A 25,994-nucleotide genomic window follows, 5' to 3' on the forward strand; every position below is an offset into this window, starting at 1 on the left:
AAGACGGTCTTGAAATAAGAACTGACTATGAATACCGGCCTATGAATACCGGCCATAGACATAGTATATCTAGACCGAATGTTGAGGAGTGCGGGCCAAGGTGCACGTAGAAAAGGACGTACTCTGTTCCGTGCCCCTTACGTTCTCTCTCGCTCACCACCAATCTCCCAGCTAGCGACCTACATAGTAATTAAACTTACAATACATGAAAAAAATCAGCTTAATTTGTTTTTTCATAATATACATTTTTTATAATTTGCTCCATTTTACTTTTTTTATAAATAAATGATAAAGTTAATAACAATGTAAATGTCAATATAAATGAAAATCATTAGAATTTGAAGGTTTTCAAGACACAGAAAAATTGCTTCTTTTTTGTTTAAATTTGCTCCATCTTTAAAAATTAATTATCTACAGTATTTATTGAGAAAAAAAATTAATAATTGCTTTAGGGCCAATTTTACCAAGTCCGATTAGATGAACCGACGGTTAAAATTAGCAGAGTGGTTAACTGAAATGACATGAATGCTTGATTTTCCTTCACCTCTATTTTCTGTTGGCCACCCTGCTAATTTTAACCGTCGGTTCATCTAACCGGACTTGATGAAATTGGTCCTTATTATACATTTTGCGGGATGTCAAGACATTGTGCGCATGCGCAAAAGTATTTAGCGCCTGCGCAACAGAAACCGAGCGCGCCATTTTTCAAATTATTCAGTTTTCTTTAATTCATTTAAAAAATATTAACATTGAAAAAAAAAATTGAAATCAAATAAATGTTTATCATTTCTTCGCACATCATTTATTTGAAATTAATAACATTGATTTGAAAAAATATTTATTTGATGTAAGAAATCCTTTTCAAACTAAATAAATATTTACTTGTTTTGAATAAATGATGTGTAAAAGAGTATTGAAATAAATATTTATTTGAATCCAATAAATTTATTAATTTTTTCAAATATGCCAAGTTTTTTAAAACAATTATATTGAACTTTAATTGGACCTTGTATATATAGCTGAATGAATTACACACATACTGTAACCAAACAAAAAGTTTACAATTTACCGTTTGATTTAAATCATTTTCTTTTAGTGTTAATATTTCTTAAATGAATTAAGGAAAAATGAATAATTTGAAAAATGGCGCGCTCGGTTTCTGTTTTTCCGAAAAAATAGAGCTCTCATTGGATATCGCACATCGCTCATCGCTCATTGCGATCAGTGTGCGAGGGCCATTAAGCCCGTGTCACACTACGCATTGCGGACGCGGATCGGATTTGGATTACGGACTGCGAATCGTCAATCATCCAATCAGATCCTTGGGTACTTCGCTCTAAATGGATGAATGACGATTCGCAGTCCGTACTCCAAATCCGATTCGAGTCCGCAATGCGTAGTGTAACACGGGCTTTACGCTATTCCGCTGCATAGGTTCGCACCCTAAAGCCCGTATCAGACTACGCATTGAAAATTGAAGATTAAAGATTGGAATTTGACTAATCAGAACAAAAAGGACTAAAATTTCTTTATTCTGATTGGTCAAATTTCAATCTTCAATGCGTAGTCTGATACGGACATAAACGAGCTTGGTGAAATTGGCCCTAAACCTGCTACATTTGAAAACACTAGTAGTGACGTATAGACAAATTCATATCGAAGCCTGCCAGCCATTTAGATAGACGAAAAAACAATAATAAGACGTATATGAATCATTTATTATTTGAAAAGTTTTCGCTTCTTTAATTAATTTTCGAGAAAAGAGAAAAAAAACTCATTTATTACGCAAATTGCGATATAAGAAAGTCTGCATAACAATTACGAACGCATTGTTATATATTTTTATCCTTAACCTGTAAGAAATAGAGAAAATGTATTGGAAAAACGGAGAAAAAACAGAATATTAGCACGGTGTCAAGGTGTGCTATATTCGGGATGGTCTTGCAGAAAGTTGGCTGCAATTTTGTTAAAAATTTTCGACATGTACATGTTAGAACAAGTGAGTCCCGCGGCAGCAGAAGCTTCCAACGGTTATATACGGCATTACCACGGCTCACGCCACAAGAGGTACGTGCCAAACTTCTATATATATATATATATATATATATATACATAATGTATATTATTATTTATATACATATATTATATGTATATACAGGGTATTTCAGAAATACTTCAACAAACTTTGGGAGTGAATTTTCTACACAAAAACAAGAAGAAAATGTCATAAACATATGTCCAGAAGTATTTGGTTTATGAGTTATAATCGAAAGATTTCAACGATAAAAACTGACAGAAAATGTCTACAATGACACACGATCAATGTAATACATGTTCAATTCAATTGTTTATCTACTCACAATTCATAACAAATGCTCAAAATGTCCTCCACCTGCTTTAATGCACGCATGGACACATTGGATCATGGACTATTGCAACCTTTTAAAGATCCCATGATAGCTGCAAAAGTTTTGCAGGCATCTACGATACATTGGTGAAGCATCTCTTCATTTTCAATTTGCATAAACGAGGGCTTTTAAGTGTCTTTACAGATAAAAATTAATGGATTTAGGTCAGGTCATAGTACTAAATTGAATGTACTCTTTTGATTATAACTCATAAATTAGGTATTTCCGGACATATATTTATGATATTTTTTTTTGTATGGAGAACTCACCCCCAAAGTTTGTCCAAGTATTTTGTGAACACCCTATTATTATTTTTTTTATATATTTTGTGTGTATGTATATTTACATTACACATGTTACTCTGTTACAGGTCACAAACATTTTGCAAGCTAATGAATATACCAAAGAATTCTCTGGTTTGGGTTCTGTAAAATATTACGATTCCAATCAATTAGCATCTAATAATCCTATAGAAGATACACGAGCAGAGGCCCAATGTTTATTAACTAAAGGTATACAGGAGCAAAACTTTAGTTTATTTTTTTTTAATTTCACGAAATTTTATATCTGTTTGAAAAAAATTTAATCCAAATTTTACTTACATAGATAACTCAGATAGACATAATTTTATTGCCAGACATTGACATTCACAGATTCTTGGGTGATCCATATTACTACAAATGCATTATGACTAGTTATGTTTTCCCAATCTCTTATTTATAGGTGTATTATTGGGAGTTTTCGATGGTCATGGCGGTGGTGCCTGTGCACAAGTGATATCGAAAAGACTATTTTGTTATATATCAGCGTGTTTGTTACCAACAAAATTACTGCAACAATACTTGAATTCTGTTAATTCTGACAAAAAATTAGAATTGCTTCAAACCTTCAATGATAAAGTAGAATTTGTAGCCGAGATTAAAGATCTTTACCAGGCAAGCTTTTTAAATTTTGTAAAAGACTTGGTACAATCAGATATCAGGAAAGAATTTCAAATGGAAATGGCTTTGGAAAATGCGTTTCTTAGACTAGATAATGACTTATCGAACGAAGCTTTGTCGCAACTGAATAGGAAAGATGCAAGAACTCTTGCTGTTGCAATGTCAGGTGCAGTAGCTGTTGTGGCTCATATAGACGGCCCTCATCTCCATGTTGCTGGCGTTGGCGATTGTAACGCCGTATTAGGGGTGCTCTCAGGTTCAATGCTTTTCTTTTTTGTTACCTCTTTGTTTATTTAATATTAATTATGATTAATACATCAATAAAATTTATTGTGTAGAGAATGATGGATGGTCGGCTAAAATAATGACGGTAGAGCATAATGCCGATAATCGCGCGGAGGTAGAGAGAATCTTGTCAGAACATCCATCAAACGAGAGATCAACTGTGATTAAAATGGAAAGACTGCTCGGACAATTGGCGCCACTTCGTTCGCTAGGTGATTTTCGCTATAAATGGAATAAGGATATTATGAAAAAAATTGTGCCGTTTTTCGGAAAGGCAGCGATTCCTCCGAATTATCATACACCACCGTACCTAACGGCCAATCCAGATGTCAAATATCATAGGTTGACACCTAGAGACAAGTTTCTTATAATAGCTAGTGATGGATTGTGGGAACTGATTTCACCATTGCAAGCTGTACGCTTGGTAGGAGAACATATGAGCGGCAAAGTTACGCTTAGTCCATTGAGATTACCCCGTAAAAATATGAAATTGTTGGATATAAACGAAATGTTGCTGCAACGTAAGGAAGGCTTGAAAAAGAAACCTCTTGATAACAACGCAGCGACGCATTTACTGAGAAACGCTTTAGGTGGTACAGAATATGGAATAGATCATGCCAAATTGTCGCAAACATTAACTCTGCCAAGTGAAGTAGTCCGAATATTTCGCGATGATATTACCATAACGGTCGTTTATATGGATTCGGAATTTCTAAGGCATTGTCCTCCCTAAAACCGTCGCAAATTCTCATTACTTTTATATTAGTATACAGTTTGTTATTTATTTTCAGTTAACAATAAAAACAATTTACATGAAAACACCATCCTGAATATCGGCAATACATATGTGTATGTAACACTCAGCGTATTACATAATACTCATTATGCTCTATTTTTTTCAGTTAGTGAATTTCTTAAATTATCTAACCGCGCAATTCGATTCCCGCGGGCGATCACTATTGAAACCGCATGAATCAGAATAATCAAATAGTACACAAGAACAGTTAAAACCATAATCAAAGGTGATAAGAAAATAACTGCAAACAAATTTATATATAAATCTATATAAATATATGATTTACGCAATTAAGTTATTAGATACATATCAAAGCGTTTTTATATTATAAAGCATTAAACACAAAGTTTGTCATATACTTCATCATTTTCTACTTTGCATTTCATAATGAAAAATAATCTACCCCTTCTCTGTTTTATAAATCTAAGAATTTTTATCTCAAAATATATGTGGTTTATTTCTTAATTTATGTACTATTTTCGCCAAGTAAATAAGCGATAAGCTTATATAATGCCAGGTTGTAGTCGTTTCGCGCTTAAAAAGAGAACTAAATAAGGGGAAAAAACTCGTTTTCGAGTATATTTATATAGACATTTAAGTTAAATGTTATTGTAAGAAGAATAAGGCGAGCGTAGATAACTAAAGACTTTGAGATGAATTATAAATCCGTTTACTTAATTACGGAAAAGCTCAAAAACTTCTCAACCCTCTTGACCAAAATCTTCTTTAAATTTTTCTAGCTTTGTCAAATCTTCTTCATTTACAGTAGGACGGGTCGTTGCTAGCGATTTTAACATATCTTTCTAAAATAATAATATCACATACTAAAATATATATACTTTCTTTGTAAATATACAGGATGTGTTAGGATTAAATATTCTAACTTAAAATATGAATTTAAAATATGATCTTATAATAAGTAAATGAAGTTCCTGAGATATGATCGTAAATGTTTTGTTTAAAAGATATTGACAACTAAACATTTTGAATATAGGAGTTATAAAATTATTATTAGATTATAATAAGTAAAGTAATAGTATGTTTAAATCTTTATTACAGAAAGCATGACAATTTTTTTGTATATACTTATGTTGAGATCGTATAAATTCATATTTTAAATTAGCGTGTTTAAACATAAAACACTCTGTATAAAAAGAAAAAGAATAAAAATTGTTTTTGAAAAACTTACCATAGTAACTGGTGGTTCAAACAATTTGTCGCCATCTATCTCCATCCAATTCATTTCTATAGCAGCTGGATCACCAGGGGAGCATGGAGTAAGTAAATCATTGACAATAATGGAAGGATCCTTCGGTGACGGTCCTGTAACGCGCTTAAAGTGTGTAGCCGTTTGTACTTGTCGAATTGGTTGCATTAGAGCATCCCGTACAATGATGCTTATATCGGCTCCCGAGTAACCTTCAGTAGACGCTGCTAATTTTTTAAAATCTTCTTCTGTTATACAATGCGATGTATTACCCAAATGAAGCTTAAACATAGCAGCGCGCGCTTGTTTTTCAGGCAATGGAATGTAAATTCTCTTTTCAAATCTTCGCCTGATTGCAGAATCCAAAACCCAAGGTATATTGGTGGCTCCCAGTACAAGTATATTCTCATTATGGTTTCCTACACCTTTATTTTTGGGGGATATAAAAAAATATTAATGCAACAGTTTGTTTATTTGCTTTGGCCAATAAAATATTAATTCTTTGAGCATACCTTGCATCTGAACTAGAAATTCTGTTTTTATCCTCCTTGCAGATTCTGACTCATTGTCTGAACGCGACGAGCACAGAGAATCTATCTCATCGATAAATATAATACTACGTTCCTTTTGTCTTGCTAATTCAAACAAATTTTTTACAAGTTTCTCTGACTCTCCTAACCATTTGCTCACTAAATCTGATGATGATGCAGAAAAGAAAGTAGCTTGATTAGCTTCTGTTGCTACTGCCTTTGCCAAATATGATTTACCAGTACCTGGTGGCTATAAATGGCAGGTTAAAAATGTACAGGATGTTAAAAAAAGGGTCACATATTTTTAGTAGTATTGATCAAAACAAGAAAAAAAAGTCTAATTAACATGGGTCCTACAATTAATATCTTTGAAGATATAGGCTATCTTTCTATTTGAGCTCTTTGTCCTTTTCTTATTGGTTATATCACCTCTACAATGCAGTACACAAAATAGTATTTACTAGTTTTTCTATAGTAACATTGGATCATAACATTGGGTTTATAGATAGGTAGCATCTGAAAACAGGCAGGTATGTTTGGAAGAATGCATGATTCTCTGAGACATAGAGTTGAAAAATGCGTGACAATGAATGGGAACCGCATAGAGCACCTCCTATAATGCTGACTGCAAAATTAATAAGTATTCTTTTTGTTTACTGCATTATAGAAGTGACACAACCAATAAGAAAAAAAAAAGAGCTCAAATAGAAAGATAGCCTGTATTTACGAAGATATTAATTGTAGGACCCATACTAATTACTTTTTTTTTCTTTTCTTGTTTCGATCAATACTACCTGTTCTCAAAATATATGATCTTTTTTTCTAATATCCTGTATTTTAAATCATGATATAAGAGTTGTGTATATTACAAATTAACTTTATCAAATTTTAGAATATACGTACTCCAAACAATAGAATACCCTTCCAAGGTATGCGTCTTCCAGTAAAAAGATAAGGGAAATGCATCGGTAGAATAACAGCTTCTTTCAAAGCTTCTTTAGCTCCGTCAAGACCAATCACATCACTCCATTTAACATTTGTGCCTTCGGTCATTATAACACCTTCTAATTTGTTCTGCAATTTTTTCTTTTCGGGATCGCTATCAGTATCGCTATCACCACTGTCACTTTTTTTATCTTCATTCTTGACATTATCTTCTCCAGCTTTAATTGGTTTCTTCTTACTTTTTTTCAAGTAAGCTTTTAATTTTTCTGCTCTTTCTAAATACTGCATACATTTTGCTCTTATACTTTCTTTTACTTTATCTCCATGTGTCTCATCTGAAATCCATTATAAAAAATATCAATTGTGCTAAATTCATATAATCATTTTCATTATTAAATGGAATAATTTTTTAGTAGGGTTAATATATTAGAGCAATGCCAAATACTACATAATTTTATATTAAGTGCTCATTGTCATACATTTGATTGAATGTAAAAAATATTCGACACCGTGTTCATATAATCTAAGGGCCTCCTCATAGTTTTTATTGCGATCTTCCTCTGTAGCCTTTGTCACAAGATCTATGGCTTTCTACAAAATCATTGTTATGTTGAATTTATTATTACTCTCGTTCTGCTAATGAAATAATCTATATATTTTGCACTTACCTGCAATATCGCCGAAGCCATGTCAACTTTTTCTTCAGTATACAAAGATTCAAATATGCAACACACAAGGCCTAGTCTGAACCTGTTTAAACTTCCGAGACGATTTGTCAGTTGAGTAACCTTCGGAATCAAACGTCACCTATCGGTGATATCACGCTGGCAAGTTCGTCGTTTTAAGCATCACCGATACGATTTTCGCAGAAATATCAAAATCATCGCGAAGAATCTTTCGACTAAATCGAATGTTCTGACTTTATTAAAGTTAAGGAAACTTGGTTTTTCTCCGAATCTTCTCGTTTGTTGTGCTTCGTAGTTTACAAAGAAACTCAATAAAACTAGGAATAGTTCACGATAATACAGGAATAACTGTTGGAAAAATTGTTCTCGCAATTGTATAGATATAATTTCAACATCCGCTTTATAGGGAATATAATCTGATGCTTCCTAGAATAATCTCATTATTGTCAAACACTAAAGATGCGCCTGCAAATTTGTTTCCATTTTGATCTATTTTTCGAATACACTCAAAAAATGTTTGCTTTAGAAATCAAAGCGTTTCTGTTCTCGTTTTATTATTCTTCTTCTTCCTTATAATGACAGACGAGATGGCGGTATAGGGGCCAACCATGAAGTAAAGTCACAGTATATACAGTAGCGCAACTTTCCCGATTTTGTGTTGACCAAAATAGAGTGCGCATGTGCGAAATAAATAAGTTGGCCAGTAAAGGTGCCTTTACATGGCAGCGTTAAGGTGCCTTTACATGGCAGCATTAAGCGTCGAGCGTCTGCGCAGAAAAATGCGCAGAATTTAAAAGAGATAGATTCTAGGCTGAAATTAGATTCTGCGCAATTTTCTACGCAGACGCTCGACGCTTGACGCTGCCATGTAAAGGTACCTTTAAGGCACCTTAACATCATGACCAAACAATAGCGAATTCGATTGATGTGCACTCTGATTATTTTTAATTTTTCTGAATGTATTTCGTTTGTAAATCGTTTGTGATTGATTGTGAGTCTGTTCTCAACGTTTGTGACAAATTAGGTTTTTTGTAATTAGCAATTTTAGTTTGGTCATGATGTTAGCCGGAACTTTATAGTAACAGATTTTGTGATAACTGATAACTGTAATTAATAGGAAATCGTTTGTGATTTACAAATATACCAATGTTACATTTGTGAATTGATAAATTTTTTAATTACATGCAAAACAAGTTTTTTTTATAATTGTAGTGCGCATGCGCAAAGTATACTCAGGGCTCCTGCCCACAAAGAGAGCTTTTCTATATGGAGGGGACAAATTCACCAATGAGATGCTAGGAAAAGAGACAAAACAGGCCTCCCATGTAGTACCTCTCTTTCTACAGCAAGCACGCGTTTGTCTATTGCAACCAGTGTTGCCACTGGTAGGGATTTTTTCCTATTTGTAGGGATTTTTATAAGCAAAATAAGCGTAGGGACAGATAAATGAAAATTGATCAAAATGTATTGCAACACTCTGTCCATTCTATATGTCTATGGTAGAAAACTATTAGAATAACCTTATTATTTATATACAGATTTTTTGTTGCATACCTGTGTTTTTCATGCTGTCCGTAAACAACTAATAATTGTACTGTATTCTTTCGCACTTAAAATTTCACGTATATGTCACGGCATCGTCATACGAAATACTCCAAACGACTGCACCCCCCCTCCCCGTTCCATCAGAGTGCATTAGTTTTTTCGTTTTTCAAGGCAAATATGAGCCAACAAACGTTTTAATTAGTTTTTCCGTGACCAACAAACGATTGCGCATCGATTGAACTAAGTTTGAAACAAAAATAATATCTTTCCGTTTAACTTTACACAAAATTTTGTTTTCGTATTTTCAAAAAAAAATATTAATCAACAAACGTTGTAATTAGGCCAACAATCACCAACAAACAACCAACCATAGACATAGTATATCTAGACCGAGCGTTTGCCTTTATTTAAGGAGTGGGGGCCGATGCCCACGTAGAAAAGGGCATCGACCAACAAACGATTCGTAAAAAAGAAATTATAAAAGTGAATGTTGACCGGCTAACTTTATGAAGCTCGCTTAAAAAGTTTGTCGTACGACAAATGTAATATCGGCCTAAAGGTGCCTTTACATGGCAGCGTTAAGCGTCGAGCGTCTGCGCAGAGAATTGCGCAGAATCTAATTTCAGCCTAGAATCTATCTCGTTTAAATTCTGCGCATTTTTCTGCGCAGACGCTCGACGCTTAACGCTGCCATGTAAAGGCACCTTAACGCGTGGCGGAAATCGTCACGCGTCCCAAAGTCTGTGCATACTTTGCGCATGCGCACTACAATTATAAAATAAACTTGTTTTGCACGTAATTAAAAAATTTATCAATTCACAAACGTAACATTGGTATATTTGTAAATCACAAACGATTTCCTGTCGATTACATTTATCAGTTATCATAAAATCTGTTTATTACTAAAAAGTATTGGCTGACATCATGGTACCAATCATGTAATTTTTTCCCTAGGGCGGAAACGTGAAAAGTGAAAAATATTAGCATTGAAATCAAAATTTTTCACTTTTCCGCTCTAGGGGAAAAGTTACATGATTGATACCCTGATATTTTCCGCGTAATATGGCCCTCGCACACTGGACGCGATGAGCGATGAACGATGGGCGATATCCAATGAGAGCTTTATTTTTTCTAGAATTCTATATAATCAGAGAAGCGACAATGGCGTTCCGCTTGCTGATTGGCTGACCGCCATGGGTCCGTTCCACTTAATGACCGCAACGCTCACGGTATCATTTCATCTTTGGGTGTGTTCCCTTTTTGCCGGCGTTACAACCATCCATGACGTCATAACAGTTCACTGCCGCAACGTTCCAAAATTACTTTGGCACTGTCAGTAGCATTATGATTTTATATTTCGGAACGACTTTGCAGTAATTATAGTGCAATTCTATTTTATTGCACGACGCCATGTTGCACTGTAACTGCTTCACCTCGGGAGCTGCAGTAACCGCAGTAGCAATATGGCTACCATTTATGACGTCATTGATGGAACTAGATGCTGTCGCAGCACACTGCGTGCTAATAACGGAACAATTTTTCAGCACTGCCAGTACTGGCAGTGTATATCGGAACACACCCTAAGTCCCTCGATGTTTCAGGATGATGATTGAGTCGTATTCATCATCCTTCCTTTCAGGTGTGTCTCAGGGGATGTTACCTGTAGAAATCCCGATGGCCACGTGTTAAACAAAGACAGATGATGCTCGCGAGCGTTGCGGTCGTTAAGTGGAACGCGCCCTATGAAAATATCAATCCATGGCCGGTATTCATAGGCCGGTATTCATAGTCAGTTCTTATTTCAAGACCGTCTTAGGGCCACCGCACAAGCTTTTCCGTAATGCAGTACGTTACGTTAAGTACTGATTCTAAACCTAAACTCGTACGTAATCTTAAACTTCAGTCAACGCACAAACAAAATCGTAACGTAGTATGCTTTTGTTACGTTACGATCGCTCGTTGTCACCCCATCCACGCATCATGAAAATAGTGATTCTTTCACGTTCCGACAATTCGCCAGCCATTTTTAAAACGTTTAATTTTTAATCTGCCTAAAATCTGTAAAAACAACTAATTTTGAGTAGCCGTGAGAACAACTGATTTTAAATAAATGAGGAGGATCCTACCATGTAAGGCAAGATAGAGGTAAGTTTTTCACATTGTTCTCACGGCTACATAAAATCAGTTATTCTCGCGGCTACTCAAAATCAGTTGTTCTCACGACTACTCAAAATTGTTCTCACGGCTACTCAAAATCAGTTGTTCTCACGACTACTCAAAATTGTTCTCACGGCTACTCAAAATCAGTTGTTCTCACGACTACTCAAAATTGTTCTCACGGCTACTCAAAATCAGTTGTTCTCACGACTACTCAAAATTGTTCTCACGGCTACTCAAAATCAGTTGTTCTCATGACTACTCAAAATCAGTTGTTCTCACGACTACTCAAAATTGTTCTCACGGCTACTCAAAATCAGTTGTTCTCACGGCTACTCAAAATCAGTTGTTCTCACGGCTACTCAAAATCAGTTGTTCTCACGGCTACTCAAAATCAGTTGTTCTCACGGCTACTCAAAATCAGTTGTTCTCACGGCTACTCAAAATCAGTTGTTCTCACGGCTACTCAAAATCAGTTGTTCTCACGGCTACTCAAAATCAGTTGTTCTCACGGCTACTCAAAATCAGTTGTTCTCACGGCTACTCAAAATCAGTTGTTCTCACGGCTACTCAAAATCAGTTGTTCTCACGGCTACTCAAAATCAGTTGTTTTCACAGATTTTAGGCAGATTAAAAATTAAACGTTTTAAAAATGGCTGGCGAATTGTCGGAACGTGAAAGAATCACTATCCTCATGATGCGTGGATGGGGTTACAACGAGCGATCGTACGCTGCTGTCGCTCGATTATTTAATGAGACGTATCCGAATCGTCGAATTAATAAGTCCACTGTCTTAAAAACAATAGAACGTTTTAGAGAAACTGGTAGTGTAAAAAGTCGCCCTAAATCAGGGAGATCATCGTCTGCCACTAACGAAGAAAAACAACTTGATATTATGCAGACATTTATTGAAGATCCCAATTCTACTATTAACAGAGCCGCTCAAATTCACGATATTGCTCCCAAGTCCGTTTGGAGAATTTTAAAGAAAAACAAGTTCTATCCATACAAATTACAATATGTTCAAGAATTGCAAGACGGAGATCTGGAGCGTCGTATAGGTTTTTGTGAAAGAATGATGGCACTAATAGATGTCCGGCCCATCTTCCCTTATCAAATTGTTTTTACAGACGAGGCAACTTTCACGTTAACGGAAGAAGTTAATAATCAAAATTTTCGTTTCTAGTCAGATGAGAATCCAAATTGGGTGCGGGAAACTCACACACAATATCCACAAAAAATTAATGTATGGTGTGGAATAATAGACGGCTACTTAACAGGGCCGTTTTTTTTTTTTAAATCTGAACGCTCAAAGATATGAGAGATTACTTGTAGATCAAATAATTCCAGCCATACGAAATATTTTTCCAAATAATTTCGAAGAAATATGGTTTCAGCATGATGGAGCTCCTGCTCATTTTGGTTTACGGCCACGTCAAATTTTAAATGAGAGTTTTCCATTACGGTGGATAGAAAGAAGGAACAGAAATGAGGGAGGAGAAGATTGGCCATCTCGGTCACCAGATCTAACTCCTCTTGATTATTATCTATGGGGATGCCTGAAGAGTAAGGTTTACAAAACAAAACCTGAAAGCATCCAAAAATTGATACAGCGAATAAGGGATGAAATAGATTTGATACCTTTTGAAACGAATCATAGAGCCATTTCTGCATTCTATCAAAGATTGGCATATTATCAGGAAGTAAATGGCAGCCACTTTCAGCATTTACTTTAACACACTGACAATGAGTAAAATTGATTTTAAAACACGGAGTAAAAGGTTTTGAATCATTAAAGAGAGATAACAGTTTTCAATCGTCTGTTCTGCAACCTATCACTACTATGTACACATTTACACTTGTTTAGCCACACGCGCCCACACACACACATACACACACACACACACACACACACACAAGGGATCAAATTCATGTCACTTCCACGCAGTTGATCCTGGATAACACTAAGTGCATGAAATTTCGAAATTTGAACGGCCGCCATTTTGAATGAGGGAGTCGTAGCGACTTAAAATTTTAAGAGTGTGTTTGTTATGAAAAGACCTTTCAAATGAGCCCCCACTCGACCCTTAACCCAATTTAAAATTTTCAACCCCCTTCTTACCCCCGCGTACCAGGGGGTGGGGGATGATCGGTATCCATGTCATAGAAATAACCATTTTTAGTTGGGGGAGGGCCAAAAAAAAAGTTATAGACCAAAAAAGGGTAATTATGGTAATTATTTTGAATAAAGTCTTCTCTGAATTTTGACAAATATGATCGGATCTCTCGGTAAAACTCTTTGTAGTGACTTCAACAGTGATCAGAACCCACTGTGTCCACGCATATAGTTTACAAAGCCAAGCGAGGTCCACCCCACAATTATGTTGTGTGGATAGGAAAGTGTATGCGTGAACGCAGTGGGTTCCGCCCTCCCCCTACGGGGGGGCTCCACTTCCTTTACCCTTTTTTGGTCTATAACTTTTTTGGGGCCTCCCCCAACTAAAAATGGTTATTTATATTTCTTTCTAAACATAAAAAGTCCGTAAAAAAATTTGCAGCTTATTTGCAAGTGGAGCCGTGATTCTGAATAATTACCTTGCTCCACTTGTATAATTAATCTTTTTATGATATATTAGGAAAAAAAACCAATCATTTTCTTGGAAAAACATATTTTCCGAAAAGATTTTAATCCTTTTTGTTCTGATTAGTCAAATTCCAATCTTTAAACAAAACCGTAACGTAGTATGCTTTTGTTACGTTACGATTTTCTCTGTGCGTTGACTGAAGTTTAAGATTACGTACGAGTTTAGGTTTAGAATCAGTACTTAACGTAACATAATGCATTACGGAAAAGTCCTCCTCCTGGCCACCCCGCCGCCTCCGCCGGATCGCCAACAGGCGGACAACAAGGACCGCACGCCCGACGACAAGGCCGGCCGCAGCGCCGCGAGACGTCCGGCCCCGACCGGTCGCCAGCCCGACCGTCACGCAAGCACCGCCACAACCAGCAGCGGAACCGCAACCACGGCCACCGGCGCGATCAACAGCTCCAGCAATCGGGCGCCCGGCCCCAAACGTCAGCCGACACATCGCCGAAGCCACCGGACCGCGGCCAACACCATGCGCCGCCGACCCGGCGACCAGCAGCCGCCAGCCGACAGCAACCCGTGGGAGTCCGCCTCCCGGAGCCGACCACGGTCCACGTAGCGCCCGGGCGAACAATCCGCGTTCCCCATCGCGCCAGGCACGTAAAACGTCGGTTCCGGCAATGGACTTCGGAGGGCCAGTGGGTCACCCGCTTCAACCATGACGGGATCCTCCGGAGCACCCTCCTCAAGCGGGCCACCCACCACCAGGCCGCACCGGCACGTGTTACACGAAAGGGTGGGGGGTGATGTAACGACAGAGTCGTCCCGAAATACTACCTGTAAATATCTGTAAATATATGTATATAACCTTGCATGCCTCGCTTTCTCTTCCGGCTATACCTATCCTGCTTGCGCATACGCCACCGCTCGTGTCGGCCGCCAGGGACGCCTCTTCCTCGGCCGCCAGGGACGCCTCTTTCCCGGCCGCCAGGGCCGCCCCTTCCTCGGCCTACCTTTATTTTTTAATCCCCTGCCACCCCGCTGGTAATACTAGCGGGCGCGGGATCGGCCGCCTGCTCTTTTTGTATGTATGTCTGAAAAAATAGATATATACAGATAAGTAATAAACAATGAATGACAATATAACTATGCATATTTATTAATATTTTAATGAAAAAGAATAAATAATAAAAATACCATTTTCATCCATTTTTTTCCGGCGGCGGCTGTGGCTGCAGCTCCTGCTGCTGCTGCTGCTGCTGCTGCTGCTACTCCTTCTCCTGCTTCTTTTGCAAATATTGCAATTGTTGATGCAACAGTTGTTGCCTCTCTTCTTGCAATTTTTGTTGATGCAACAACTGTTGCATCAACTGTTGCTAATTTGCAGCATCTCCATTTATTTCTTCTATAAAAATACAATATATTATGTAAAAGAAAGGAGAAGATAAAAATTAAATATTAAACTTTCTTAAAAAATACAAATAATAATAATTTGATTTACTATTATTAAATTAATTAATATTGACGCAAAAAATAGTAGCACGGAAAAATTATTTAATGCATTTAAATGTGAAATGTGGAAATTAAACATTCCATTTGGAAATATTGTTGCCTTGTCATGCGACAATGCATCTGTCATGACAGGTAAACATCTCTCATTTAAAAAAAAGTTAGAAGAATTTTGTACAAATTTATTAACATTTCCATGTCCATGCCATTCCGCGGCATTAGCTGCACATGCTGCATGTGCTAAAATACCGGAATATTGCGAGGAGTTTTTAAAAAAGATAGCAAATTATATTAATAGTAGTCCTAAGCGTGCTGCTATTTATGAAGAATTTACTGAATGTTTTCAGGAAACAAACCGTAAAATTTTAAAATTATCTACTAGGCGATGGCTATCTCACCATTCATGTGTTGTGAGACTTCTTGATTTTTGGGATACTACAAAGCTTTTTTTGACTGAAATGATTATAAGTGAAAAAACTAAATCAGGAGACAATTTATTATCTGTGATGGAAAATCCGAATGTAAAAGCATATTTGTTATTTTTAAAACATATTTTAAATTTTTTAAATTCTTTTAATGCATTTTTTCAAGCTGTGGAAACAAGAGTTCACTTGTTGCAGCCAAAGTCATTGGAACTTTTAATAAGAATTTCCAAACATTTTTTGAAACCAGAGCTTGTAAAAAATGTATGTAATGATTTTAAATTTTCTGAAAAAGAAAACCATAAATCTTTAAATGATATTGTTGATGCAAAGCGGAAGAGTTTCGGGCAAAAAGGAGAGAAAGGCTTTAGCAAAGAAGATAGAATTTATTTTCTTAATATGGCTGACTCGCCTCGTGTTCTCGGTTACAATACTCGCGTCTTTAAGATACAGGTGACTGCTTCGTACCGGATTCCCTCTGATACTGCCCGACTAGAATCGATTGATTATACGTGGGATCGCGACACACGGAAGTGCCCGAGCGAGACTCGATACATCACGAGCATTAATACGCGCGAAACAGAAAGGAATATGAACGCGATAAACACTTGCCTTAACACTACCGCCGTTTGAGCGCTTCTAGATCTCGCACATGCTAAGGCTCTCTCGCAACATTTTGAAACGCTCTTTTGGCAACGCCTTTGTAAAGATATCTGCACGCTGTGCCTCTGAGGGTATGTATTCTACTTGGATATCTTTTCTTTTAACTTTCTCTCTTATTGAGTGATATCGAATATCGATATGCTTTGTGCGCTTGTGAAACTCCGCGTTTTTTACGAGCTTAATCGCACTCTGATTGTCCACGTATAACTTTGTTGCTCCATCGCACTTGCGACCGAGGCTTTTCAGTAAACCTCTGAGCCACACCGCTTCTCTCGATGCTGCTTCGGCTGCAACGTATTCGGACTCCGTCGTACTTAGGGTTACGAGTTTCTGTTTTTGAGAGGTCCACGTAACCGGACCGTTCGATAAATAGAAAACATATCCCGTTGTCGATCGCCTAGTATCTATGTCCCCCGCAAAATCTGCATCAGAGAAGCCGATGAGCCCCGAATCGCTACCGCCGCTTCGATACTCTATTCCGTAATGTATCGTGCCGTTCAAATACGCGAGAATTTTCTTCACCGCGCGCCAATGCGAGACGTTGTGATTGCTTGTGAATTTACTCACTGCATTTACCGCAAATGCTATGTCCGGCCTCGAAACTATGGCCAAAAACAATAGAGACCCGATAGCCTCTCTATACGGTACGTTTACCGTCTGTTCGTCGTTCTCTACCGGAAGAAGAGCCGTATGCGGATCGGCCGGCATGCCTATCGCTTTCGAACTACTCATCCCGAATCTCTCGATAACTTTTGCCGTGTACGCCGCTTGATGTATAGAAAGCAACTTAGTGTCTCTATTTCGTTTTATTTGTAGTCCTACAAACACTTTCGCGTCGCGAATTGTAATCTTGAACGCTTTGCTCAGCTCGCTCGTTATGACGTCGAGAACAGCCTTCGATTCGGCCGCCATTAACCCGTCGTCCACGAACAACGCCAGATATACATCCTTGCTCTCGAATTTTCCGATAAAGACGCACTCGTCCGCTTCACTCGCAACAAACCTTAGAACATATATAAATGGAAGGAGAATAGCAGGCTGAAAAGTGTCGAAGGAAGTGAGAAAGAAATTGTAATTGCCTCTCTCTTGTGAGTAACTACACATACAAGCATCGTGTCTGTAGTATACATACTTTTGTGTACACACACATGGCCGCGCATGCGCACTTTTGAGCAAAGTAACTCACAAGAGAGAAATAACTATGATTTTCTTTCTTACTTCCTTCCGACATGTTTTTCTATCGGGAAACAAAGGCATTCCCCTTCCATTTATACATGTTCTAAGCAACGAATTCGTACTGACTCAAAAATTTCGTGAATTTTTAATTCCAGCATCTCGGGGCTTGTTTGAGTCCGTACAGTGACTTTTTGAGCTTGCACACGATGCTTTTCGTCACACTCCTTCCTTCTTTCTTGACGTTGATTCCCTCGGGGATTTCCATAAAGATGTCCTTGCTGAGCTCGCCGTACAAGAACGCAGTTTGCACGTCAAACTGCAGAAGTTTGAAATCCCTCTCAGCCACCGTCGCCAGCAGAACTCGGAGCGAGTCATAGCGTACGACAGGCGCAAACATCTCTGTGAAGTCGATGCCCTGCCGCTGCATAAAGCCCTTCGCACAGAGTCTTGCCTTGAACCTCTGATCACCGCTTTCGGGGTCCTTCTTGACTCGAAATACCCACTTTGAATCAATGACTTTTTGCTTCGGCGTCCTTGGAACGATTGAACAAGTTTGATTGTTCTTGTGTGCTTGAAGCTCCTCTTGAACAGCACGTGCCCACTGCGCGGCATCTGTGCTGCTCATTGCTTCGTCGTATGTGTTCGGCGCGACATATTCGGCAACATCCACTTCGAACTACCTTGGGCGTCGTATACTCGTTCGATCCCTCAGTGCTCGTCTTCCTTGTTTGTCCTGAGGTCGTGGTTGAGCCCGGTTGTTTGCAATCGGAAATTCCTCGACCTCGGTAAACTCGTCGTCGGATTCATCGGAGATCTCCTGAACCTCTTGCTGCTGCTCGTTTCGTTTTTCGGGAACTTGTGATCGTGGTAGTACTCCCTGCCAAAAATGGTCGATTAAAACGGATTTAAAAAAATGTAATCCGAATCGATCGGGACTTCTGCACCGAAAATGCGGTATTAAAACCGATTGAAAATAGTCAAATCGAATTTAGTACGCTTCAGGCGAGATTAATGTTGGATGATATATCTTCACCTCAATCCGAAATTATACGATTTCATAAAGTTATAATTAAACCTGTTTTAATGCAATTGAATTGGAATTTAACATAGTCAATCCATAGGTAAAAATAATCCTTTTAAATAAAAAGTTTTATCATTTTGCAGATGAAAAGTAAATTGATTTTATGTAGTGTGAAGTCGGATTTGCTGTTATCATGAGTCACAATCAATTATTGAATCGGTGTTTCTACAATTGAAACGGATTCAGTTGTTAAAAACAAATATACGAATTCTCCGCAGAGGGTCCGCCTTATATCCCCGCTTGACCGCTTTCTACTTCCAGGTTGGCTCGCTCGACCTTCACCGCGTAGCGGCGCCGCCCGGAACTACGCGCGTGGTACCTCATATAGGTGGTGTGGAAAATCATCATTCAGTATTGTTTGACAACGACACAAACGTATATATGTGGTCCGTATATACGTTTGTGTATCGTAACGATATTGTAAATATATATGTATAGAAACTAAAGTGAAATATTATTATATGACATATTTTTTTAATATTTAAACTTTCTTATAGTACTTTTCATTATTTTTAATCATTTGTCGGAAAATCGATACATTTTTCGTACAATAAAATGTATGATTTTTCCTTTTGTTATTTCCACACGGATATTCCTTCTTTCAAATCATCGATTTAAAATGCATTTTTACGTGGATTAAAAACTTTAAGTAATTTATATACGTATCTTAATCATAAATATATTATATAATAGATATATAATAAATAATATATCTCATACGAAAAGGCTGAAAAAAACATTTAAGGCATAGCAAGAAGCGAAAGTCGAGAAGCGATCGCGTACCGCCCGGTCTTCGTGCCGGCTCAATAAGAAGGAGAGAGACAGAAAACAATATATCTGTCCTCTTCTGCTATCCGAAGCCAGCCGAAGCGTCGGGCTCACACGTACGCGGTTTGCGCTTATGTGCGTCTTCCCCTCCACTCTGGTTGCGTGTTGCTAGTGTGGCCATTCTGGCATCACTAATCGGGACCAGATCCTGTCCCGACACCCAGCTCCTGGCACCGATCTACCTACTATCTCTTGGGGCTAAGGCTTTCTTAGCTCTGCCAGGTTTTCTAGCTCTCTCTACCTTACGGGCTGAGGTTTTCTCAGCCCTGCCGGGTTTCTCCGGTTCCTCGTCCCAGCCCGGGCTGAGGTTTTCTCAGCCCCGCCGGGTTTTCCGGTTTCCGTTGCAGGCGGAGCTCGATGTGACATTCGGGCCTGCCGGCAATACCCAGCCGCCTAGCCTAACCATAGTCATAAGTGCATGTAGATACCGCGCCGTAATTATAAGCCGTTAGTAATAAGTCCGCTAGCTATAACCGCGCCGTAATACTATGACCGGATAGTAATAAGCTCACTAGTTATAACCGCTCCGTAGAATTAAGCCTGCTAGTAATAAGTCCGGTTAATTGTAAGTCCGCGCCTGCGAATCGCGCCGTAATTATAAACCGCTAGGAATAAGCCCGACCGGGATAACCGCGTCGCGATTAACCCGCGTGTAAATAACGTCACCGTAGATACTAAGCTAACGCGCATGTAAATAAAGTCATATTAAGTCGAATCCGCTTATTTCCATCGTTGTCGAGCACATTGTGCCCTTGACGACTGTCGTCTATCGAGCTCACAGTAAGCCCTTGATTGACGCCAACCCTTGAAACCCGGTTGCCGAGCATTATTGCCCTGGCGACACTCCACCCTTTTCCCAAATTTCCATCGTTGTCGAGCACATTGTGCCCTTGACGACTGTCGTCTATCGAGCTCACAGTAAGCCCTTGATTGACGCCAACCCTTGAAACCCGGTTGCCGAGGTTTATTGCCCCGGTGACACTCTACCCTCTTTCCAGAATTTCCAACGTTATCGAGCATCGAAGAATGCCTTTGATCAACATTTTTCCTATACCTTAGACTTCTCCTTTGAATTAAAATTTAGGATCGTACGTCGTATAAAAAAGGTTTTTAATTAATATCAATACTAGATCTTACTGAAACAGTAAGATCTAGTATTGATATTAATCAAAAACCTCTTTTCCATAAAAACCTGCGCTGCACGCCGCTTCACGCTGACCGCTTCGCGTTTGCACTTCCCGCTACGCTCGCATCCTAGCGCCCGTTTGCCGCCAAGCGCACGCCTAACACCGCCCGGCCCTGCACGCTACTCTGTAGATATTTCGCTTTCAATAAACTATCTTTCTACCTATACTGTGTCTACGCAAGCTTGAATCTCCCCTCCTCTCGAACCCGGACACCGACGAGCCGATCCGAGCGTCGAGCGAGGTGACCGCGTTACATGTTTTTTTTTAGGTAGAACCAGACCCGGAAGTTTTTAATTATTAAAAATTTTTTAATTATTAAAAAATATGAGCTTCCAGCACCAACTTATTTCCGGTATACGAGAGGTTAGGATATCTCTCGTATGTGCAGTAGGCAATGTAGAAAATTATTAGAATATCCTTATTATTTATATACAGATTTTTTGTTGAATACCTGTGTTTTTCATGCTGTCCGTAAACAATTAATAATTGTACTATATTCTTTTGCACTTAAAATTTCACGTATATGTCACGGCATCGTCATACGAAATACTCCAAACAATTCCCCCCTCCCCAATCTCTCCATCGTAGTTAAAAAGTTAAAGTGGTCCGGCTAACTTTATGCAGCCACAACGGAGCTCCGTAAAGTTAGCCGGACCACTTTAACTTTTTAATAATTAAAGTTATCTAATCATTTGTTGGTCGTTTGGTGATGATTGGTAGCCTAATTAAAACGTTTGGTGGTCCATCGTCATACGAAATACTCCAAACAATTCCCCCCTCCCCAATCTCTCCATCGTAGTGCATTAGTTTTTTCATTTTTCAAGGCAAATATGAACCAACAATAATTAAAACGTTTGGTGGTCTATCGTTTTCTTTTATTAAATAATTAAAATATTGGTGTAAACCCAGCTAACTATTTGCTTGCGGATTGCTAACAAACGGCAAACAATTCCCTGTGGAACAAGGGTGCCAAATTCAGGGTCTACTGTGTCCTCAAGTGCGCCCCAATTGCAACCAAAAGTTGAAATCATATCCTGATGTCAAATTGGGTACTAACAAACGACCAACAAATGATTCGTAAAAAAAAAATTTACAAAGTAAAAAAACTTACAAAGTACATGCTACATTGTAAAGCGAGGTCCACCCTGCCTACAGGCAGGGTGGGTGCGGGAGGGGGGCCGAAGGCCCCCCTTGCACCACCCCGTGTGTGTGTGTGTGTGTATTATTGGGGCTGGGTCCCCTTTTCGCTATATTTACCCCCATTGGATATCGTGCGACGCGTCATCGCGCTGGCTGCAAGAGCCATTACACGACGAAGGCATGCGCAGGCGCAGGGTCAACGCACATGGTTTTTTTTACTTTTTGGATAAATTATGGACCACCAAACGTTGTAAATAAATGCAATTTTTGACGACAAAAATTATATCAGTTACAGTAATTATATATAATAATACATATTAATATGTTAAAACATATAGGTAAATTTAAATAATTTGATTTATAAAATTAAAGATTTTTTTGGACAGGAATTGCCGGAATAAGTAAAAATCAAAAAATTATTTGTTCGATTTTCTAAAAATCAGTTCAATATTTGAATTATCCTGTATAGGCATCGTGTCAAAAATTAAACTGAGAGAGATAGATATATTACAATTATTAGTCACATTTTGCAGGCTTTATATACACCCATGACAAAAATATGAATACGAGTATAGATATGAATAACACGCCGCATAGCGGTAAACGACTGAACTATACTATTTCAAATAATAAAATTTTGTAATACTTTGTCATATTATGACGTCCCGTCATTTTTCAAAGCCATATTTCAACTAATAATTAAGTACCGCATCTATTTCTGCATTATGCTTATGGAATATAGAACAATTATTTAACCATTTGCCCTTATTTCCATTATTAATCAATTTTACTAATTGCTTATTGTTCTAGTTCCATATGGTTATTTAACGTATCCATGAAATACTAAAACTTGAAATTAATCAACAGACATGAAACAAATTTAACAAATGACTCCATAAAGCTAATAATATTAATATAACTTTTTCATATTACCTAGTAATATTCTCTTAGTCTCTTACCGTCTTAGTCTCAGACGCAACCGCGTGTCTTTCATTTTTAATCAGTCAGTCGGATAGATTCATAAGCTCAACCTGTATAAGTCAAGAATAAAGACTTTGAACATACACCTGTCTACGTCAACCTAGCCTATCTCATCCACGACCGAGGTATGTATATGAGAAAGGAAAGGCTTTAAGCAAGTATAAAGTACATTAGCTAAAAGAAAGATCACTTGCTACAACGCAGTAAGTACTCGCAATTACTAACACCCCTTATATTCTCAAGGTTATTTCAACAATTGACTGACAGCCCATTTGCCCCAAACCACTACCTCAGTTCCTATTCCATCACTTTTAATAATAAAAGAAATCCCTGTCAAGCATTTGCACGTTGCTGACAGTTTCCTAGTCAGTCAACTTTAATAATCCACAATTTATCTTCCTGAAATCATTTGAAACATCCTTATTATTCTTACTATTATTATTATCAATACTAGACAAATTTAGATTTTGCTTAGCGGCTATTCTGCTATTGTCACTCGGCTGTGGTCCAACCTTTGTACCCCGGTTGTTGTGAGTTCATCCCTCCCCGGCGACACTTTACCCCTTTTCCGGAATTTCCTTCGTCTACTGAGCACATACCGTGCCCTAGACATAATAACAACTTTTGTACCCAATTCGTAGCCTTCTTGCTGACAATAATTTGTAGCAGGCCTTGCCAAAATCTGTTAGAACAGACTTGGCTAACTGAGAAATTAGCCGGACATTTTTAATTTTTAATCTAATCGATTAAATCAAGGCTTATTCGATGCAGAATCGTTAGATGGTCACAAATCCTTTATTTACAACGTTTGGTGGTCCATAATTTATCCAAAATGTAAAAAAAACCATGTGCGGTTAGGTAGTGGGGATGGCTAACTGGAAGCTGTAAAGTTAGCCGAACAAATATATTATTTACCAACCAATTTTGTTCAAATTGGTCTTAATTGAAAGACAATCGTTTGATGGTGATTGGTAGTCTAATTACAACGTTTGGTAGTTAATTATTAAGCTACTACGATTATAAAACCATGTGCGCTGATCCTGCGTCTGCGCGTGCCTTCGTCGTGTAAAGCCCGTGTCACACTACGCATTGCGGACGCGGATCGGATTTGGATTACGGACTGCGAATCGTCAATCATCCAATCAAAACCTTGGCTACTTCGCTTTGATTGGATGGATGACGATTCGCAGTCCGTACTTCAAATCCAATTCGAGTCCACAATGCGTAGTGTGACACGGACTTAATGGCTTTCGCAGACCAGCGCAATGATGCGACGCGCAATATCCAATGAGAGCTCTGCTTCTCGGAAAAAATAAAGCTCTTATTGGTCATCGCGCTGATCTGCAAGAGCTATAATGCTGATATTACATTCAGACAAAATGTTATATAACACCATATAAAACCACCAAACGTTGTAAATAAAGGATTTGTGACCACCTAACGATTCTGCATCGAATAAGCCCTGATTTAATCGATTAGACTAAAAATTAAAAATGTCCGGCTAACTTTACACCAATATTTTAATTATTTAATTTAAAAAAAACGATTAACCACCAACGTTTTAATTAAGCTACCAATCATCACTAAACGACCACCAAACGATTAAATAATTTTAATTATTAAAAAGTTAAAGTAATCCGGCTAACTTTACGGAGCTCTACAACGGTCAGTATCCTGACATATTAAGGTTAAATTTTTATAACAAAATATTATGGATCCGAGAGCGATAATGTTAATTTCGCAGTATCAAAGTAATATGCAGAAATGATTCTCATTATTGTAAAAAATATATAAGTATTCGTATAACCACAACACGATGTACACAGCACAATTTCCTTCTGTTGGCAACATTGCAACTAACTCGACTCTTGTCGTTTCCACCGAACCTCATTTGAACCTTACCTTAAAATTTTATTGAGTAGAGTTCAACTTTAAGTTTGGTGTTTCCACCATAAGAACGCTCACCCCAACCCAACTCTGATGCGGGGTCTACAATGCAGTCGTAAGAGCCCTAAGCCTTAAGAATTGACTAATCACAGTCGAGTATTCTTTTCATACTCGACTGTGATTAGTCAATTCTTAAGGCTTAGGGCTCTTACGACTGCATTGTAGACCCCGCATGACTCAACTATGACCCGATTCGAACTCTCGATGGAAACATACTCTATTACTAGACCGCTAAGGGCCACCGCACAAGCTTTTCCGTAATGCATTACGTTACGTTAAGTACTGATTCTAAACCTAAACTCGTACGTAATTTTAAACTTCAGTCAACGCACAAACAAAATCGTAACGTAGGATGCTTTTGTTACGTTACGATTTTCTCTGTGCGTTGACTGAAGTTTGAGATTACGTACGAGTTTAGGTTTAGAATCAGTACTTAACGTAATGTAATGTATTACGGAAAAGCTTGTGCGGTGACCCTAACTCTTACGAAATACATGGCCCCGAAAAGTATGTACACAACACATGCATACACAGCACACACACATACAAACACTTTTCGTCTGTATACATCGGCTATTTACATATCCAGCTCCTATCTTCTTCTTTCCTACTGATTTCTACTTAAGTCACGCATGCGCAGATGTTTACTTCTCATACGTAAGGCCGGATTCACACCTTGGCAGAAAAGCAGAAAGCAGAAAAACAGAAGCCAATCAGAACTCGCGCTAAAAAAGCAGAATGTACTGCTTATTTTCAGCGCGAGTTCTGATTGGCCTCTGCTTTTCTGCTTTTCTGCCAAGGTGTAAATCCGGCCTAAGTTCTGATTGGCTTCTGCTTTTCTGCTTTTCTAGCTGATTGGTTTCTGCTTTTCTGCCAAGGTGTGAATTCTCCCTTAGGCCGGATTTACACCTTGGCAGAAAAGCAGAAAAGCAGAAAAGCAGAAGAACTCGCGCTGAAAATAAGCAGTACATT

At 38.1% G+C, this 25,994-nt stretch overlaps 2 protein-coding genes across 3 annotated transcripts; one reads left to right on the forward strand and one right to left on the reverse strand.

Moving 5' to 3' along the window:
• The first annotated feature begins 1,596 nt into the window (after positions 1-1,596).
• Positions 1,597-4,453, forward strand: LOC115232877 (pyruvate dehydrogenase [acetyl-transferring]-phosphatase 1, mitochondrial). Its single transcript, XM_029803022.1, has 4 exons — positions 1,597-2,067; positions 2,779-2,920; positions 3,132-3,605; positions 3,688-4,453. The coding sequence occupies exons 1-4, from the start codon at positions 1,936-1,938 to the stop codon at positions 4,365-4,367; spliced, it is 1,428 nt and encodes a 475-aa protein (XP_029658882.1). The 5' UTR covers positions 1,597-1,935; the 3' UTR covers positions 4,368-4,453.
• On the reverse strand, positions 4,400-8,430 carry LOC115232878 (vacuolar protein sorting-associated protein 4B). 2 transcript variants are annotated; one of them, XM_029803023.1, is made up of 6 exons: positions 7,781-8,430; positions 7,592-7,703; positions 7,071-7,447; positions 6,150-6,417; positions 5,620-6,062; positions 4,400-5,233 (listed from the first exon to the last, which is right to left on the reverse strand). In XM_029803023.1, the coding sequence occupies exons 1-6, from the start codon at positions 7,799-7,801 to the stop codon at positions 5,132-5,134; spliced, it is 1,323 nt and encodes a 440-aa protein (XP_029658883.1). In that variant the 5' UTR covers positions 7,802-8,430; the 3' UTR covers positions 4,400-5,131. The 2 variants fall into 2 exon arrangements, with proteins under 2 accessions (XP_029658883.1, XP_029658884.1); XM_029803024.1 differs by lacking the exon at positions 7,592-7,703.
• Positions 8,431-25,994: the final 17,564 nt, after the last annotated feature.

This window comes from Formica exsecta, unplaced genomic scaffold (assembly GCF_003651465.1).
Source record: "Formica exsecta isolate Colony F162 unplaced genomic scaffold, ASM365146v1 scaffold150, whole genome shotgun sequence".
Taxonomy (NCBI): domain Eukaryota; kingdom Metazoa; phylum Arthropoda; class Insecta; order Hymenoptera; family Formicidae; genus Formica; species Formica exsecta.